This window comes from Erythrolamprus reginae, chromosome 11 (genome assembly GCF_031021105.1).
Source record: "Erythrolamprus reginae isolate rEryReg1 chromosome 11, rEryReg1.hap1, whole genome shotgun sequence".
Lineage (NCBI taxonomy): Eukaryota > Metazoa > Chordata > Lepidosauria > Squamata > Dipsadidae > Erythrolamprus > Erythrolamprus reginae.
In genome coordinates, this window is record NC_091960.1 from 13241901 (window position 1) to 13260738 (window position 18838).

General features: G+C 44.1%; 1 protein-coding gene and 1 non-coding gene across 6 annotated transcripts; both read right to left on the minus strand.

Moving 5' to 3' along the window:
• Positions 1–184: 184 nt before the first annotated feature.
• On the minus strand, positions 185–17091 carry PPP1R8 (protein phosphatase 1 regulatory subunit 8). Of its 5 annotated transcripts, none has more exons than XM_070764011.1 (7): positions 16776–17091; positions 14638–14698; positions 11616–11769; positions 10952–11172; positions 10125–10269; positions 9191–9255; positions 185–2578 (listed from the first exon to the last, which is right to left on the minus strand). In XM_070764011.1, the coding sequence occupies exons 1-7, from the start codon at positions 16925–16927 to the stop codon at positions 2225–2227; spliced, it is 1152 nt and encodes a 383-aa protein (XP_070620112.1). In that variant the 5' UTR covers positions 16928–17091; the 3' UTR covers positions 185–2224. The 5 variants fall into 5 exon arrangements, with proteins under 5 accessions (XP_070620112.1, XP_070620111.1, XP_070620115.1 ...); XM_070764010.1 differs by having other exon boundaries at positions 10952–11214; positions 16776–16964; XM_070764014.1 differs by having other exon boundaries at positions 10952–11214; positions 16570–16867.
• LOC139174577 (small Cajal body-specific RNA 1) lies at positions 13789–13956 on the minus strand. The gene has a single exon (XR_011560386.1). It is a non-coding gene; the product is annotated as a small Cajal body-specific RNA 1 (non-coding RNA).
• Positions 17092–18838: the final 1747 nt, after the last annotated feature.

The following is an 18838-nucleotide window of genomic DNA, read 5'->3' on the forward strand; positions in this document are numbered from 1 at the left end:
AAGCACAACATACTATTATCCCACAAAACTTTCCTATTTATTTTATGATGTTAAAAATATTGTATACCACTTTGATTATTGTTAAAAGAGAACGTACGGTTAAAGAAATATTAAATAGGATGGAATGGAAATTAGGCAGGGTACTTTTTACCGTAAAATCTGGGAATACACGTTAAACTCTCCATTTGGCAAAACAATCATTTAATTTACAGTGTAATAAAGGTTACAGATAAAAAGCTCAACAGTGTGAAAAGGCCTATTACACAAATGTACAAATATCTGTACAAAGCCCCACACACTTAATCCCTCCCTTCCCTGCCCCAATTTCAGCCAAGCTTGGCATCAAAGTATTGAAAAGACAAGTTTATACTATCCGAGGAAGGTCAGGGCCAATGCTAGCATAGTAAATTCCCAGATGTATTTTGCAAGAACCAACTACTTTTTCTTAAGTCTTACTTTAAAATCAAGCAAGGAAAAGTTTTAAGTGTTTTACATTCAGCGCATCTTGAACAGGTACCCTCACAAATTAAGGAATCACTTCACGGCCTTGGAAAAATTAATGATCCAAAGAGATAAAACTGCAAATGAAATCAGAGTATTTGGAATACAGGACACAAAATTCATTAGTCAGTAGCAATTTCTTCCAAGAATTATGTTACCTAACATAATTTTTCAAAATTATATTTTTAAATGGCCTACCATATAAAATGAAACGGAAAACAAACAGTTCAGAAGTATCCGTCTATTATAGACTCCAGTATGATATAATTCAATATACCACAGGGGGAGCAATTGTTGAGCTTGGGCAGAGACAACTACTACAAGGACCTTTTTGGACCCAATACAGTAGTTATCTAATATAACACTTTTGTGGGGAGGTGTAATTTTGGATAACTGCAAAGTTTCCAAAATGACAACCATCCTCTATCTTAGTTCTATTTTAATAAACATCACCAATTTTAATTGGGGAAAGTCATGGATGAAATCTACTGGAACAAGTACTTGAACATATTATTACGACACCTGCCCATTGTGTTAAAAAGGACTGTGAAGTGCCCCATATTACCCAGAATCAAGAACAGCTATGATCAATTGCTTGCAGTCTTGAGTCTACTTTAGAACATCATATGGGGCAATATACCTCCAATTTAGTAGCTATTTGGGGATACACAGTTCATACATTGAAATCAATGGCAAAGTCTTGCTCCAAATATTTGGAACAGGAATGAATATTTTTAAATCTTTCTTTTTGTTTACTTAAAAGGAAACTAATTGCAGAACGATGGAGCCGAGTTTTAAGCAATGATTTTTAGATGTGCAGTTTGATGTGAGAACTGGCTGACCATTCTTGGGCTCAACTTCAGGGTTACCCCATTAAGGAACTGCTTTGGGAAATAATTAATCTTAACTAATACGCTACCTGAAAATCATACAAGATTATTGCTGAATATTTTACCCCCTGGTCCATCAACATAGGTAATGTGGCTATTGGATAGTTCTTGTGTTAAGGACTGGTCATAAAAAATTTTTCTACTAAATCTGTAATGGTCATAATCTCTCAGTGGTTCCAGTGAAGAATGTCAAAAAGCAATTAATTCCATGACCATTTGGTTTGCAGTCATCAAGATAATGATGGTAGTCTACCTCGCAAATGCAAACGCTTCTACCTAGACTAAAAGCACTTCATAATCCTGAGATACAAAAAGCAACACATGGTATTTGACTTAAATTAAAACGATTACTGATGTGCTTGGTCAAAATACTATGGAAGTATCAAGAAATTCTGCCGGGGCTGGGGTTTTCCTTTGAGACCAGCTGACCCAAAAAGAAAAGAAAAAAGAACCGGGACACTTATCAGCAGCAAACCACCTGCCATTTCTACAGCTGCAACATATACACAAAGACAGTGCCCCATAAATGCACGAATAATGCCAGAATCAAAGTAACTGGGCCACTGTAATGTCTGGGTAAATGAAAAAGAACCTGCCAGGCCAGGTGGTTCCACAGGCAGTGAGAGATATATTTTTGCATTTCCTTTCTTAGACACCTTTTTTTTGAACTCTTCTGAAGGTTGGTCGCCTTAAGGGAGTCATAAGACCCCCCCCCCCCAAAAAAATCTGGCTGTGACCCCCAGGTCTGAGAGTTGTGGCTGCACTTGGTACAGTCCCCCCTTCCCTGCCTGGCTTCTGGCTCCTGCCTCCCGGAACAGACTCGGATTGGCTCTTCAGATCAAGAGAGAAGGGGTCGGCTTCTTGCCCGGCCAAGCTTCTTTTGCGTATTTCTTTTTCTTGGGCTCGTTTACAACTTCTGGATTAAAGACAGCAGGGTTGGGAGCTGGGTTCATGGCAACAGTGGAGGGGGCCACCGGAGTCAAGTCCACATCTGGGGCAAGATTAGGGTAGGGCATTGGTAACCCCCCAATGAGCGCTGTGCCGTGAATAGTGTGGGTCTGAGCGCCCGCCTCATTGTGGGTGGGAGGTAGGCCCCCGTACAGTCCTCCACTGTAGGGAAAGTTCTGCATGCGACGTGTTGCAGCCTCATCCACCGCCAGGGAGCCTGAATTGTCCATCCGCTTCTTCTGTAGAGAAGCAAAACACACGGAATCAAAATACAGTATGTCCCAAATGCAAAGACATTTAGCAGAATCTGAGATTTTGTGAGGAAGTGGATATCCAGAAGAGAGAGGGGTGCATGCCAGAGCAGTAAGAAGCTATTCAGCCTTGATATCATGAATAAGAGGGTGAAGTCAGTCCTCCCACACCTCTGAGTTCACAGAGTACAATGGTACCGCTACTTACAAACTTAATTCGTTCTGTGACCAGGTCCTTAAGTAGAAAAATTTGTAAGAAGAAGCGATTTTTCCCATAGGAATCAATGTAAAAGCAACTAATGCATGCAATTGGGGAAACCACAGGGAGGATGGAGGCCCTGTTTTCTCCCAGGAGATTCCTAGAGAGGCCCCACGGAGGCTTCTTCCTGCCTTTTCCGATTACCCTTTTGGAGGCTCCGGTTTGTAAGTGGAAAATGGTTCTTGAGAAGAGGCAAAAAAATCATGAACACCCGGTTCTTATCTGGAAAAGTTCGTAACTGGAGGCGTTCTTAGGTAGAGGTACCACTGTATACTGTAGACCAGGGATGTCCAAACTTGGCAACTTTAAGACTTGAGGACTCCCACAGCTGGCTGGGGAATTCTGGCAATTGAAACCCAACAAATCTTAAATATTGTCAGGGTTGGAAACCCCTGCTGTAGATGCAAATAGGAGAGTCTTCAGTCTGGCTAAGATTTTTTTTCTATAGTGTGAGCAATAAGGAAGAATTGGTTTTGGGCCTGACACTTTTTCACTTCAAAATATCAACCTCTCGTTGTTAGCAGGGTTAGAAACAAAATTAGGTCATGAATTTCCACTCCCTGCACTTTCCATTTTTATCAAGTCAGATCTAAGTTTATTCACTCACAGTTGTATCCTAGCAGCTAAAACCTCAGAGGGAACTATTTTAATTCACAGCTGAGAATCTGGTTCTGCGTGAATCTATTCTTTAAGTTAGCTAATCCTGTCTTCAGTGCTGCATGAGTAAAGTTGAATTTCTGACCATTACTGAAGAAATGCTTCTTAATTTGCATGTCAAAGCAAGCTATATGATTAAAACTTCTTCCTGGCTTTGCAGAAAAGGAAGGGCAATCATCTGTGTTTCTGCAGTCTAGTAATCAGGAAAAATGGTTTTTATATAAAATGGAATTCAGAAGCTTTTATATTATACAGTGGTACCTCAAGATACGAACCCCTCGTCTTACGAACAACCCGAGATACGAACCCGGGGTTCAGAAAATTTTTGCCTCTTCTTACGAACTTTTTTCGTCTTACGAACGCCAAACCCGAACTTCCGGGTTCGGCGTTCGGGAGGCTGATGGGAAGCCCCGCAGCCCAGCTGTCACCTTTTAAAACAGCCGGGGGGCTTCCCAGCAGCCTCCCGGAAGCCGAAGCCGGAAGTTCGGGTTTGGCGTTCGGCTTCGGGAGGCTGCTGGGAAGCCCCCCGGCTGTTTTAAAGGTGACAGCCGGGCGGCGGGGCTTCTCGGCGGCGGCGGCAGGTTCGTAAGATTGAAAACGTTCGGGAGGCTGCTTTGGTTTTTTGGCTGGGAGGGAGGGCAGGAGGTCCGGCGCTGGGGGAGGGAGTCAGGGAGGTCCTCCTGCTCCCCCCTCCCAGTGAAAAACACAAAGACGGTCTGCCGCCGGAGACCCCTTTGTATTTTTGGCTGGGGGGGGGGAAGCAGGAGGCGCAGGATCGGGCCGGCGGCGGGCACGGGAAAAGGCAGCAGGTCTGGGACACCCCCCACCCCAGCACTTTGAATCCCGCCGCTTCTGCTGGATACGGGCGATGGGCGGGGCGAGCTGCCACAGCCCCTGGCTTCCGCGCCGCTCGTCCCACCCACCGCCCGTATCCAGCAGAAGCTGCTGGATACGGGCGGTGGGCGGGGCGAGCTGCCACAGCCCCTGGCTTCCGCGCCGCCCGTCCCACCCACCGCCCGTATTCAGCAGAAGCTGCTGGATTCAAAGTGCTGGGGTGGGGGCCTGTCGGGACACCCCCCATCCCAGCACTTTGAATCCCGCCGCTTCTGCTGGATACGGGCGGTGGGCGGGGCGAGCTGCCACAGCCCCTGGCTTCCGCGCCGCCCGTCCCACCCACCGCCCGTATTCAGCAGAAGCTGCTGGATTCAAAGTGCTGGGGTGGGGGCCTGTCGGGACACCCCCCATCCCAGCACTTTGAATCCCGCCGCTTCTGCTGGATACGGGCGGTGGGCGGGGCGAGCTGCCACAGCCCCTGGCTTCCGCGCCGCCCGTCTTCAGCAGAAGCTGCTGGATTCAAAGTGCTGGGATGGGGACTGTCGGGACACCCCCCATCCCAGCACTTTGAATTATTATTATTATTATTATTATTATTATTATTATTATTATTAATCAGATTTGTATGCCGCCCCTCTCCGCAGACTCGGGGCGGCTCACAGCAATCGCCATACAATGTAAACAAATCCAATATTTAAATTAATTTTAAAACACCACAAGTTAAAACCTGCCGCTTCTGCTGGATACGCGCCGCCCGTCTTCAGCAGAAGCTGCTGGATTCAAAGTGCTGGGGTGGGGGACTGTCGGGACACCCCCCCATCCCAGCACTTTGAATCCCGCCGCTTCTGCTGGATACGGGCGGTGGGCGGGGCGAGCTGCCACAGCCCCTGGCTTCCGCGCCGCCCGTCTTCAGCAGAAGCTGCTGGATTCAAAGTGCTGGGATGGGGACTGTCGGGACACCCCCCATCCCAGCACTTTGAATTATTATTATTATTATTATTATTATTATTATTATTATTATTAATCAGATTTGTATGCCGCCCCTCTCCGCAGACTCGGGGCGGCTCACAGCAATCGCCATACAATGTAAACAAATCCAATATTTAAATTAATTTTAAAACACCACAAGTTAAAACCTGCCGCTTCTGCTGGATACGCGCCGCCCGTCTTCAGCAGAAGCTGCTGGATTCAAAGTGCTGGGGTGGGGGACTGTCGGGACACCCCCCATCCCAGCACTTTGAATCCTGCCGCTTCTGCTGGATACGGGCGGTGGGCGGGGCGAGCTGCCACAGCCCCTGGCTTCCGCGCCGCCCGTCTTCAGCAGAAGCTGCTGGATTCAAAGTGCTGGGGTGGGGGACTGTCGGGACACCCCCCATCTCAGCACTTTGAATCCTGCCGCTTCTGCTGGATACAGGCGGTGGGCGGGGCGAGCTGCCACAGCCCCTGGCTTCCGCGCCGCCCGTCCCACCCACCGCCCGTATCCAGCAGAAGCGGCGGGATTCAAAGTGCTGGGGTGGGGGCCTGTCGGGACAAGCCGCGCACAAAGGCCGAGGCAAGGCTGAGCAGGAGGAGAAGCCAACCAGCGAGGCGGTGGGCTGGGAGCCGCAGGCGAAAGGAGCTCGGGCATCGGAGCGCGGCGCCAGGCATTGTTCTCCGGACCCCGCCCGCTCAGCCCCGCGGCGGCCCTTTCCCTCTCCAGGCTGCGGGCGGGGTCCGGAGAACAATGCCAGAGCTCCTTTCGCCTGCGGCTCCCAGCCCACAGCCTCGCTGGTTGGCTTCGCCTCCTGCTCAGCCTCGCCTCAGCCTTTGTGCGCGGCTCCTCCGCCAGACGTGCCCCTTCGCAGCCCCCTCGCTCCTTGTCCCGACAGGCCCCCCCCCCACATCAGCACTTTGAATCCAGCAGCCGAACCTCGCGGGGAAGCCGGGCAAGAGCGATCTCCTGCCGGCCATGGGTGAGCGGCGGGGAGTCGCCAATGGCCGGCAGAAGATCGCTCTTGCTGACCTGATGCCTCGCGGTGAAGCCGGGCAAGAGCGATCTTCTGCCGGCCATGGGCGACTCCCCGCCACTCGCCCATGGCGGGCAGAAGATCGCTCTTGCCCGGCTTCCCCGCGAGGCAGCAGGTCAGCATCCTGGGCGGGCGAGTGGCGGGGAAGCCGGCGGCTGTGGCAGCTGCTCCCCCCCCCCCCCGGCTGTTTTAAAAGGTGACAGCCGGGCGGCAGCGTTTTTTGGTTTTGTTTTTTTTTGTTGTTGCACGGATTAATAGACTTTACATTGTTTCCTATGGGAAACAATGTTTCGTCTTACGAACCTCCTCCTTGCACCAATTAAGTTCGTATCATGAGGTATTACTGTATTTGTTATTTTTCACTTTGTGGAACAAAAGATGATTGTTGATGAATTCAATTCTTCTTTTGTTCTATCAAAACCTATTCTTTCTTCACATGTTTCTGTCTTTGGCAAAAATTAAATACAGTGGTCCCTCAATTTTCGCGGGTTCGAACTTTGCGAAACGGCTATACCACGGTTTTTCAAAAATATTAATTAAAAAATACTTTGCTGTTTTTTCCCCTTTACCACTGTTTTTCCCACCCGATGACGTCATACGTCATCGCCAAACTTTCGTCCGCCTTTAATAAATATTTTTTTAATAAACTTTAATAAATAAATGTGAGTAATCTAAATGGTTGCTAAGGGAATGAGAAATTGCAGTTTAGGGGTTTAAAGTGTTAAGGGAAGGCTTGCGATACTGTTCATAGGCAAAAATAATGTATTTACTTCCGCATCTCTACTTTGCGGAAATTCAACTTTCACGGGCGGTCTCGGAACGCATCCCCCGCGAAAATCAAGAGAACACTGTATAATCTAATTGGCAACATAGTCCACTAAGAAAAATCTACTTAGGATCTGAATGCAAGTTCTGATACGGACAGTTCTTAATGGTAATAAGAATCAGAGTGTTTAGACTATGCCCGTACTATTTTAACCCTGCTGTTCTGTTCGGGTCTGTGAGACCCGAAATCAAGGTTTGAGACCCTGTAAAAAATTTTCCCTGCATATCTGAAACTTGAAATTTCATGACTTTTCATCATTTCAGGGGTTCTCTCTATGAGAATTTTTTTGGGGGGGTGGGAGGTTTCTTTCTTGCTGAAAAAAAACAACTCCCTAATGTTATGTTCCCGGGTCACCCTGACCCGGACCGAAAACTCTTCATTTGCAGTGCTTATGTTTGGTCTTTTTGAAAGCTTTTTTCACTTGGAAAGTAGTCTGAACATTTCTTCACACAATGGAATGAAAATTGAACTGAAAAAATTAATCCTTATTGGTTTATTTTGCCCATAAATGTGCCTCCCCCCCTGTTTTTGTGAAAGTTTTTTCAATTTATGGATAGTTTTGCTTGCAAAATGCAGTCTATTTTACTGGAGTTGGTGTGGGAATGGTACCTTGAACATTTCTGAATATAAGAAAAATATAAAGGAACTGAAAAAAATGATTCTTACTGTTTTTTTAACATCAGAAATAAGGCCTCCCCCCCGCCCTGGCTGCTTGCAACAATTTTCACTTTTTATTTTTTTATGCTCCAAATCCGAAATATTCTTTAAAATCTTACGCATTCATTTACTCAATTTAACAATGCTGATCATCAAAAAAATATTTGTGGGGGTGGGGGAAAAATTTTTTTCTTGGCAAAAAAAAAGTCACATTTACTCTGTTCGGGTCATATAGACCCGGATCAAAATGATTTTTTTTAGGTACTTGAATTTGGTCTTTTTGAAAACTTTTTCCACTGGAAAACTAGTTTGAACATTTATGAACATAATGATATGAAAATTGAACTGGAAAAATTGAGACTTATATTTTTATTTTGATCAAAAAGCCCCTCCCCCCATCCTTTTTGAATTTCGTGTCAATTTATATTTTTTAAGGCTACAAATCCCTAAGGAATTTTCCCCCAAAAGGTTTGATATACTAAATTGAACAATCCTGAACATAAGAAAAATATAAATGAACTGAAAAAAATGACTCTTATTGGTTTATTGTTTTATACTCGAGTATAAGCCTACTCGAGTATAAGCCTATTTGAGTATAAGCATGGGGGCCCATTTATGAGCAAAATAAACCAATAAGGATCATTTTTTCAGTTTAATTTTCATATCATTATGTTCAGAAAGGTTCAAGCTACCAATCCCACACCAAAATAGAATAGTAAAATAGAATGCATTTTGCAGGCAAAATTATCAATAAACTCAAAAGTTTTGATATACTAAATTGAACAATCCTAAACATAAGAAAAATAGAAATGAACTGAAAAAAAATGATTCTTATTGGTTTATTTTTGAATATAAGACCATATCATTTTATACTCGAGTATAAGCCTACTCGAGTATAAGCCTATTTGAGTATAAGCATGGGGGCCCATTTATGAGCAAAATAAACCAATAAGGATTAATTTTCTCAGTTCAATTTTCATATCATTGTGTGCAGAAATGTTCAAGCTACCAATCCCACACCAACTTTAGTAAAATAGAATGGATTTTGCAAGCAAAACTATCCATAAATTGAAAAAACTTTCACAAAAACGGGGGGGGAGGCACATTTATGTGCAAAATAAACCAATAAGGATTAATTTTTTCAGTTCAATTTTCATTCCATTGTGTGCAGAAATGTTCAAACATGTTTCCAGGTGAAAAAAGCTTTCAAAAAGACCAAACATAAGCACTGCAAATGAAGAGTTTTCGGTCCGGGTCAGGGTGACCCGGGAACATAACATTAGGAACTTTTTTCGAACAGAACAGCAGGGTTAATAAACGAAAGAGTCATGTCAGCTATATTTTTCAAATTAGTTACATACTTTCACTGGAACTACTGCAGTCTGTACCATATTTCTGAAACGCCCAACAGAAGGGTCTACGTCCTCTGTAGGAGGAAGAGAGATTGAAGTACAGCAGTTAATCATAAATGGAATCTCGGGAGTATATTTGCCACTGAAAGAATTTAATCCAAGTCTTTCCAAAAGAAAAGACATTACCGTTAATTATCCTCTTTAGAAAAGTATATATTGATGCTTGCATGCAAGTAACAAGGCAGGGAGCATTCTCTGGTAACAATCTCTGGCTCCACAGGAATTGGTGTAAGGCAGTGATGGTGAACCTTTTTTCCCTCGGGTGACAAAAGATTGTGCGTATGCACTATTACACATGCGCGAGTGCCCACACCCATAATGCCAAGTGCCCATGCTCATAGCTGCTCCAAGTCTACAGAGAGGGGAGGCATACAAATCTAATAAATTATTATTATTATTAATTCAATGCCTGTGGAGGGCGAAAACAGCTTCCCTATTCCACGGAAGGCCTCTGGTGGGTGGAAACGGCCTGTTTCCCAACTTCTGGTGGGCCCTGGAGGCTCATGTTTTGCCCTCCCCTGGCTCCAAAGGCTTCCCTGGAGCTGGGTGGTGGTGGTAAAAATGCCCTCCCCCTTCCCCCTAGAGGCTCTCTGGAAGCCAAAGACACCCTCTCAGAGCTTCTGTGCAAGCCAAAAATCAGTTGGCCGGCACACACATGCACGTTGGAGCTGAGCTAAGGCAACGGCTTGCGTGCCAGCAGATATGGCTCTGTGTGCCACCTGTGACACCTGGGCCACAGGTTCACCATCACTGGTGTAAGGGGTACTCTCCAGATGTTTTGCAGTATAATTGCAACTCTTGACATAATTGCCAGAAGGGATGAGTTGCAATTCCAACTCTCAGAAGGGGACTGGGTGGCTTGTTCCTGGCCCATATTACCCACCTGGATTAATGATTTCATCGTCGTCGCTGAACGTTACTCTTGAATTCTTTCGTTTTCTTTTTGGTCTCTGGATATCCAAATTCCCTTCTTCTATTGTCAATGTGGAAATCCTCTTGTTATGGGCCGTGTTGAACTCTGTCAGGTTCTAAGATGTCAAAGAGAAAGAGACTGCCATTGCAGCACAGATTAAAGGATTAACAATTTGGGGGGATGAAAACTGTGCTATAATTTCCTTCTCTGCTGTGGCAGTAATCTTATGATAGCTCTGGAGCAGACAGAACTTTATCCTTCTGAGAGGTTTACTGGGGTGGGTGGGAGAGAGAGGAAGCATTGTAAATCTTTGGGAGGGGGTCCTGGCCACGGGGTTTTTTTGGAAGAATATTAGGGTTTAGGATATGTCAAAGCTTTAGGGTTCCAGTCCATTCTGTCTCTTAATACCTGCCACCAAAAAGTAATTTTGAAAATGTCAGCAGTCACCCAAAAGTAATTTTGAAAACGTCAAAGGGACTACATAGCATTTGGACCCTAATCAAGAGGAAACTTTAATAGGGGATCAGAGCCAACTTGAGCAAACTAAAGAAGATATCCCCAGCTAAAACAAGCAATAAGAGTCTGGTTGGAAGAATTTGGTCACTACTACTTTTCTCTTGCTTGGGGCCATAACATCAAATTTGTCACACTGAACCCTCCCTCCCCACTTTTAAGGATAGCACAACTCTACTCCCGTGCTAGTGCCAAGCCACAGTTCAAGCCAAAAGGCCTCTGTCCCCTTCACAAACTAGATATGCAACATGAGTACCACAATGCAGGTGAAACACTCTGCTCACATCTAACTCTGTCTCCTCCTCTGGCAGACCAAGCAAGCCTTTGAGTTCGTCGTCTTCGCTGGTCATCTTCTCATCTCCTTTCAGTGCCGAGGGCAATGTCTGAGGCTTTTCTCTCAAGGTGTAGGCCCGCGTGGAGGCACCAAAGGAAACCGTGGAATCAATGGGAATCTGTTGCGGCTTATGAGGCTCCAAACGAATATGGCCCAAAAACGTGCCATGTGCTATGCATTTTAGAATAAGGAGGAGAGGAAAAGCAACAAATACTAATCATGTTATTAAAATACCACTTAAAGCACAGTCTCTTTCCTTAATTTTATTTATTTATTTTATTCGATTTTTATTCCGCCCTTCTCCTTAGACTCAGGGTGGCTTGCAGCATGTTAGCAATAGCACTTTTTAACAGAGCCAGTATATTGCCCCCACAATCCGGGTCCTCATTTTTCCCCCCTCGGAAGGATGGAGTCAACCTTGAGTTGGTGATGAGATTTGAACCGCTGACCTACAGATCTACAGTCAGCTTCAGTGACCTGCAGTACAGCACTCTGCCCGCTGCGCCACCCCATAGTGTGTTCCTCCCTCATAACCAGTGCCTCATACTATCTAGTTATTTTAAAAACATTTCCACACCCCATCAGGATGCCCTGGGCATTGTTTATCAACTTACTGCTGTTCAGGTCTATAAGAAAAACTCTCTTCAGATGTTTATGGTAGACCAAAGCAGCATGGACCCGAGAGCATGACTGGTGATCTATGGTGAAGTCGCAGAGGTCGGGGTTTCTCCCAAAGAGATAGTATTTCTTCTCATCGATGATCAGTTTCTGTGACAAGATATCAAAGACAAATGGGTGGATTTTTTGGGGGGGGGGGGGCAGGGGAGAGGCCTATACTTTCTTAAAATCAAGGGCCTGGATATAAAAAGGGGGAGATCCTTGTGCCACAAGGATAAAGAAAAAAGGCAACCAAAAGTCTGGCAATTGAACAATGTGTCACTCGTGGATAAAATTTTCATGTTTTAATTTTCACATTGGCTTAATCACAGGTGGCCATTTTTCATTGTATTTTAGTTAAAAATTTAAGGACTGGGTAATCTGCAAATATATACAGGTCCTTGAAAATAATTACACATAGTCCAGAGATTACAATGGCAATTGGGACTAGAGGTTTCACTGTTAAGCAAGGTGATTATAAAATATGACATAATATAATCTAATTGCTTAATCAAGAAGAGAAGCAACTTAGAACTAAGGGGAAATATCCTGACAGTTAAGAACAATTAATCAGTGGAACAGCTTGCCTCCAGTGAATGCTCCAGTACTGGAGGTTTTTAAGAAGAAATTAGCTAACCATCTGTCTGAACTGGTGTAGGGTTTCCTGCCTGTACAGGGGGTTGGACTAGAAGACCTCCAGGGCCTCTTTCAACTCTGTTGTTCTGTTTACACTATGATGAATTGTTTGTATACAATAATTGAATCAAACTGTAAAATAAACTATGAGGGATGGGTGAATGGATGAAGAGTAAAGACAAATCTGAGAAATGTGCTAATAGGATGGGATCCTCAAACCTGATTTGTCTCAAGAACAAAAGAATACTTTTGTATTGGTGGAAGTCAGCTTGCTTTGTAAATATATAGAGAGGAGCAATTTACAACATCTGCTGGCTTCTCCACTGAGTTCTCTTGGTTCTGTGAGGGAGTTTCACAAATGATGATCACATTATAATTTTAAGCTGGTTGCCACCTGATTTGAGTGGATGACTGTGAGGATGCTGTGACGGACTGGTCATAAGGTCCCCATATTCAGCACCCTTGCAGCAAAAGTGGACAGCTGCTGATCAAGTGATTGTAACCCAAGGACTGTGTGTATGTGCATGAATGTGTGTAGATAGTTCTTGCTTAGTGATCCCATTTGGGATTGGCAACTCCATTGCTATGTAATGTGGTCGCTAAGTGAAATATATGACCGTAAGACTTATGACACTTCTCATTTGGTTGTTAAGCAAGTTACTACAAGATGTCTAGTGAGGCATCATGTGACTGTGTCTTTTTTATGAATAACCTTTCCATTGACCCTGCTTACTCAAACCAGTTTTAAAGCCATAAATGCAAGGACTGGTTCTAAAGTTACTTTTTCAGAACTGTTGTAAGCTTGAACAGTTGTTAAACAGGGCAGCCATTACAGGTCTATCTATATTTGCAGATGGAATAATACATGAATACCAATTTGGAATAATACATCTAACCCAATTTTGGGGATCTATTCTGAAATTAAAATTCTTGGTTTATCTGCATGTAGATAGGGTACTTAATCAACATACAAAATTATTAATGCCATATGACACTGCTTTTCAATATGGGACAATTTATATCTAGCTAAATTAGGGATCCCCAACCCCCTGGGCCACAGCCCACTACCATGGCCTATTTGCAACTAGGCCACAGACCAGCACACAGGAGTGCATACAGCTCAACTCGCACAAATAGCAGGCTGGCACAATCGAGTTGTGGGTACATGTGTGTCCACACCAAACACCTCTTCACACGAGTCAAGCAGCGTGCACGTGTGGCCCAGTCTGCCATTTGTGCAGCCCTGTTCCCCTCCCCCTGCAAGGAGCAATGGTTGGGGGATCACTGATCTAAATGACAATGGTTCCGGCAGAAAAAAATAAATTAACTAACAATTCAGCAACTGTACAAACAAGTATAATAGGAAGGCAAACTGATGTTCCAGAGTTACTTAAGTTATATAAAAAGAAATGGGAAAGCAGAAAAGCTTATTATTGTTGTTGTTATTGTTATTATTATTTTGCCATTCTTAAAGGCATCAACAACTGAAAACTGATTTGTGCCTCTGAGTTATAACCCGGTGTGATTCTCCACACATAGAGCTTAATCACTGCATGGCTTAACTTTGATGTTGCACTTTTTAGACCCAGCCAATCACTAGTTTCACCTTTGAACTCTAAATGAGAACTAAGGTGCAGATGGCTTGGTTAGTATCAAGTGCTTAAGAGGTCTATGGAAGCAAAATAGCACCATAATTTGCAGTTACACATTAATACATTCTTCTTAAGTGTTCCATCCCACTTTTGGGATATTTGTAGAAACCAGAGGGAATTATCAGAAAGTGCATGAGTCACTTGCTTAGTCCTTATACTGCTCTCTTCTTTCTTTCTTGTCACACTAAAATTAAACCAGGGATAATTCAATTAATTGTAGCTTTCAATTCCAAATAGAAATTCCTAAAGTAGCTGCAACCAAGGTTTTCTGGTTTGGAAGGGAAACAGTATTGTAATGGAGAACAAACAAAATAAGACCAAAGTATCCAAATACCTTCTAACCAAAGACACAAATTCTGAAAAATCTGAAACCTTGTAAAAACAGACTTCTGCATAAAAATAATCATTCTGGATCCAGATAGTAATCCAAATTATTAAAAGCAATAAAAGATATGGGCGCACATTCACACCTAATAGTGTAAAAGCACCATTACCTTTGAATATTTGGATGCAAATAGCCACATACAAGTCCAACAGAAAAAAATTCAGATGGCTTGTTAGATAAAGCCAAGACAATCTAAAACTAAAAAAGACGATTTTAGGTATTCAGTCTTTCTTTTTGCCTGTGATAAGCTCTACAGCTATCCAGTCACCTGGCTTGTGTTCAAACTTTCTGCATCTATTTTCATACCTCAATAAGTTTGTCTCCTTTGACTACATCCAAGTGCAACCCTGGTGGAGGCTTTCCTGCCCTAGGAAACAAACACAATAAAAATATTTTGTTTAAAAGAGTACTTAAGAGTAGCAGATTGGAATACCTGAAGTTATCAAAAGGTGTAAAATGACCATAAGTTGCTCTGATAGGGAGAATCTGAACTTGGGCCCAAAAAGTCAATTATGCTCAGTGCTGACTCTAAAGTTTAGTTTAATTGAGCATTCAAATTATGAATCAATTGCCTTAAGATTAATCTGTAAAAGGGACCGAAAATTTGCTATTTTGGGCCTATAGATCATGAAACCTCCTGTTCATTAGGAATATTTCAATTATTTGGAAACAAAAGTGGCGTGTCCTATATATGGATTTCCTGAAAGCATCTGGAAGACCAGTGTATGAATCAGAATTATTACTGTGCCTTTTGGTGACAGCATCCACTTGGAGAAGTTATTTATTTATTGAATTCAACATATAAGAAAACAAATGTGTCCACAAATAATGTCTTACATATTTCTGTGATGTATAAGTTTATATGATTGATTTAGAGAGGATGGCATTGGTTGAGACAAAACTACATGACTACATAACTACCAACATTTCCTATTAAGATCTTGCGTCTGCTACAAAGTATTTTAACTTTTTTGCTCTCTTAAATCTGCTACACACAAACAGCTGTGTAGCAGCTAAAACTGTTAATATATGTTAAGCAATATTTCAAATGCTTATTGCAGTTATTTTTGGATGCACATAGTTACCCCTACATAAAAAGCCAGAATCTCCAAGGCTGGCGTCAGAGTCCATGTCGTGTCCTGTCAATAATTAAAGTAAAAACATGGATGTGATTGTTTTGGTACAATATAGATGACTTTTTATCTTTGAAATGCCAATCTCTCTCTTTCCAAAACCTTGGTGGATCTTGGATTACAAAATCCTTGAGCATATTTGCATTTTAAGGTACATTTTGACAGCTCTTCAATTGCTGCTTTAATCTCACTTTCAAATTTTTTTTTCTGTAAAGCCTATCAAATACATGGTGGTCTACAATAGATCTTTCTCAAAATATTCCCAAGCTAAGCTATTTGAAAAGAAGAAGCCTCCAAGTCCACAAATTTAACAATTATTATTTAAATCACATCAGTGACACAGTTGATAGTATGACATGTTGAAATGCAAATAAACTTTCCACTTGGCAACTACTTTGATCTAAGGAATACATATTGGTAAACTGCATCCTTCAGTTACCACTCTGTCCATTATTCAGATTCTTACAACTGAGGCAAGATTTATGCCCACGTATCCCAAAATGAATGACCATGCTGCCTAAATCAACCCCCCCCCCATTTTGTAGATTTATATGTAGGACTTCAGTAACGTACCTAGGACGAAAGCATATTTTGATTTCTTTCAGGCTTTAAAGCAGTGGTTCCCAACATGGGGCTCATTCCCCATGGGGGGGGGATTTAATTTTTAATGGGGGCAATTGGAGCCTTGTTTAAACCAAGTGAATGGCCTTTTAGGCTTCCTCTGCTTGTTCACTTTTTGAATAGTAATAATTATATGTCATTTGGGGGGGGGGAGAATCAGGATTTTAGAGATGCTTGGGTGGGGCATGGCCAAAAAAAGATTGGGAACCACTGCTTTAAAGTAAAACTTAGGTCATTTGTCCGTAGGCAGCATACTCTCTCTCATTTCACAAAGACCACTCAGTAGCTACTACAGCCTGCCCTTATCCATCACATCGCGTCCTATATGGAACTTCTTCGCCCCCCCTCCCTTATTTTGAGGGACGTCAATAAGTAGCAAGCCCTCTGCTTAGGACCAGAGACATCCTTTGAGGTCGAAAGCATGTGTCCTGCCTAAGCTAAAACCACTCTTTCCCTCCCTCGTCACCCCAATAATTTTACATACGAAGCGCCATACTGCAACGCTCCAAGGACCAATGTTGAGCGGGATTCCCCTTCAATCGGTCCTCCCGTTCAGGGGCTGCTACCCCCACGTCCCACGTCCCCGATTCCCCTTTTAGGATGCTGCTCCGCCTCCCAAAGAAAACGCGCCCCCCCTTGCACGGCCGAGCCGCTTCCCCGCTCTCCAACGGCCCACGCCCCCACCCTCACCAGGTCGGGCAGTCAAAGAGTGGAAGGCTACCGCCGCCACCACCGGCAGAGTTTGCGTTCGCCGCCATCTTGTGACTGCCCCCATTCAAGCTGGGCGCACGGCACGCCGGGAAGCTGGAAGACCCGGGCGGGAGGGTTTGCGATCCCAGCATACACCGCGCGCCCAGGCGGGCAAAATGGGGAGGGGGGGGTGGAATGAGAGGGGAAGGCGGGAGAGGCGAGCAGCAGAGGATGGAATGTCTGAAGCGCGAGCGCGGCGTTCGGGGCGACGTCACCACGACGCTCCTTCCAAGAGCGGGAACAGAGAAGCCGTCGGAGGGGGGCGGGGGGAAGAGAGAGAGGCCATTTTATACTCGCGGGATTTCAACTCGGACGCGGGGTGGGCGGTCGCGCGCTTGCCTCTTGTGTGGGCCGGAGTCCACGCTCTTTCTTCTGCAGTCTGAGGATGTTTTTTTTGTTTTGTTTCCTCCGGGAATTTTTTTTTAAAATGTGCAAGTGTTCCATTATTGCATGATATGCTTACGGGAGAAACGCCATACGTCATAAAGCAGCCACGTGCGCGTCCTTCGCCTTTTTTAAAAAAATCGCCAGCCTGTTTTAATGGGCGACGAGCCTGACTGGGCTGTGCTGAGCAAACAGCGACGGGCACCCGCGAACCTCGTTCTTTCAGCAAGATTGAGCCGGAACTTGCCGAGTTAATTTTAGAGATAGAATAGAACAGGGGTAGGCAAAGTTGGCTCTTCTATGACTTGTGGACTTCAACTCCCAGAATTCCTGAGCCAAGCACGCTAGCTCAGGAATTCTGGGAGTTGAAGTTCGCATGTCATAGAAGAGCCAACTTTGTTTATTATTTTTATTTATTTTATTTATTTATTATTTGGATTTGTATGCCGCCCCTCTCCGAAAACTCGGGGCGGCTCACAACAAGTGAAAAGACAATGCAATACATAATCCAATTAATTAAAATATGAATTTAAGAAAAACCCCTATACTAACATACACACACACAAGCATACCATATATAAATTCAACGTGCCCAGGGGAAGATGTTTAGTTTCCCCATGCCTGACGGCAAAGGTGGGTTTTGAGGAGTTTGCGGAAGGCAGGAAGAGTAGGGGCAGTTCTGATCTCCGGGGGGAGTTGGTTCCAGAGAGTCGGTGCCGCCACAGAGAAGGCTCTCCCCCTGGGGCCCGCCAACCGGCATTGTTTAGTTGACGGGACCCGGAGGAGGCCCACTCTGTGGGACCTAATCGGTCGCTGGGATTCGTGCGGCAGAAGGCGGTCTCGGAGATATTCTGGTCCAGTGCCATGAAGGGCTTTAAAGGTCATAACCAACACTTTGAATTGTGACCGGAAACTGATCGGCAGCCAATGCAGACTGCGGAGTGATGGTGAAACATGGGCATACCTGGGTAAGCCCATGATTGCTCTCGCAGCTGCATTCTGCACGATCTGAAGTTTCCGAACACTTTTCAAAGGTAGCCCCATGTAGAGAGTTTACCCCTGCAATAGAATAACAGAGTTGGAAGGGACCTTGAAGGTCTTCTAGTCCAACTCCCTTTTTAGGTGGGAAACCCTACACTACTTCAGACAAATTGTTTATTCAACATCTTTTTAAAAACTTTCAGTATCGGAGCATTTACAATTTCTGGAGGCAAACCGTTCCACTGATTAATTGTTCTGTCAAAATTTCTCCTTAGTTGTAAGTTGCTTCTCTCCTTGATTAGTTTTCACCCATTGCTTTCTTTATACCCTCAATTACTTTGGAGAATAGCTTGACTCCTTTGTGGCAGCTTCTGAGATATTGGAACACTGCTATCATGTCACCCCTGGTCTTTTTCATTAAACTAGCCATACTCAGTTCCTGTAACCTTTGTTATGTTTTACCCTCCAGTCCCCTAATCATCTGTTGCCCTTTGCACTCTTTCTAGAGTCTCAACATCCTTTTTGGAATAGAATAGAGTTGGAAGGGACCTTGGAGGTCTTCTAATCAACCCCCCTGCTTAGGCAGGAAACCCTATAGCATTTCAGAACAAATGGTTACCCAATCACATCTTTAAAAC

What these genes read in the sequence shown, in the direction of transcription:
- PPP1R8 (XM_070764010.1), bottom strand. Translation starts at nt 16,927, where the DNA reads ATGCTGGGATCGCAAACCCTCCCGCCCGGGTCTTCCAGCTTCCCGGCG. An exon ending in TCTTATAGACCTGAACAGCA is followed by an intron (nt 11,215 to 11,615) that starts GTAAGTTGATAA and finishes TAACATGATTAG; the next exon opens with TATTTGTTGCTTTTCCTCTC. An exon ending in AGGAGGAGACAGAGTTAGAT is followed by an intron (nt 10,270 to 10,951) that starts GTGAGCAGAGTG and finishes TTGACATCTTAG; the next exon opens with AACCTGACAGAGTTCAACAC.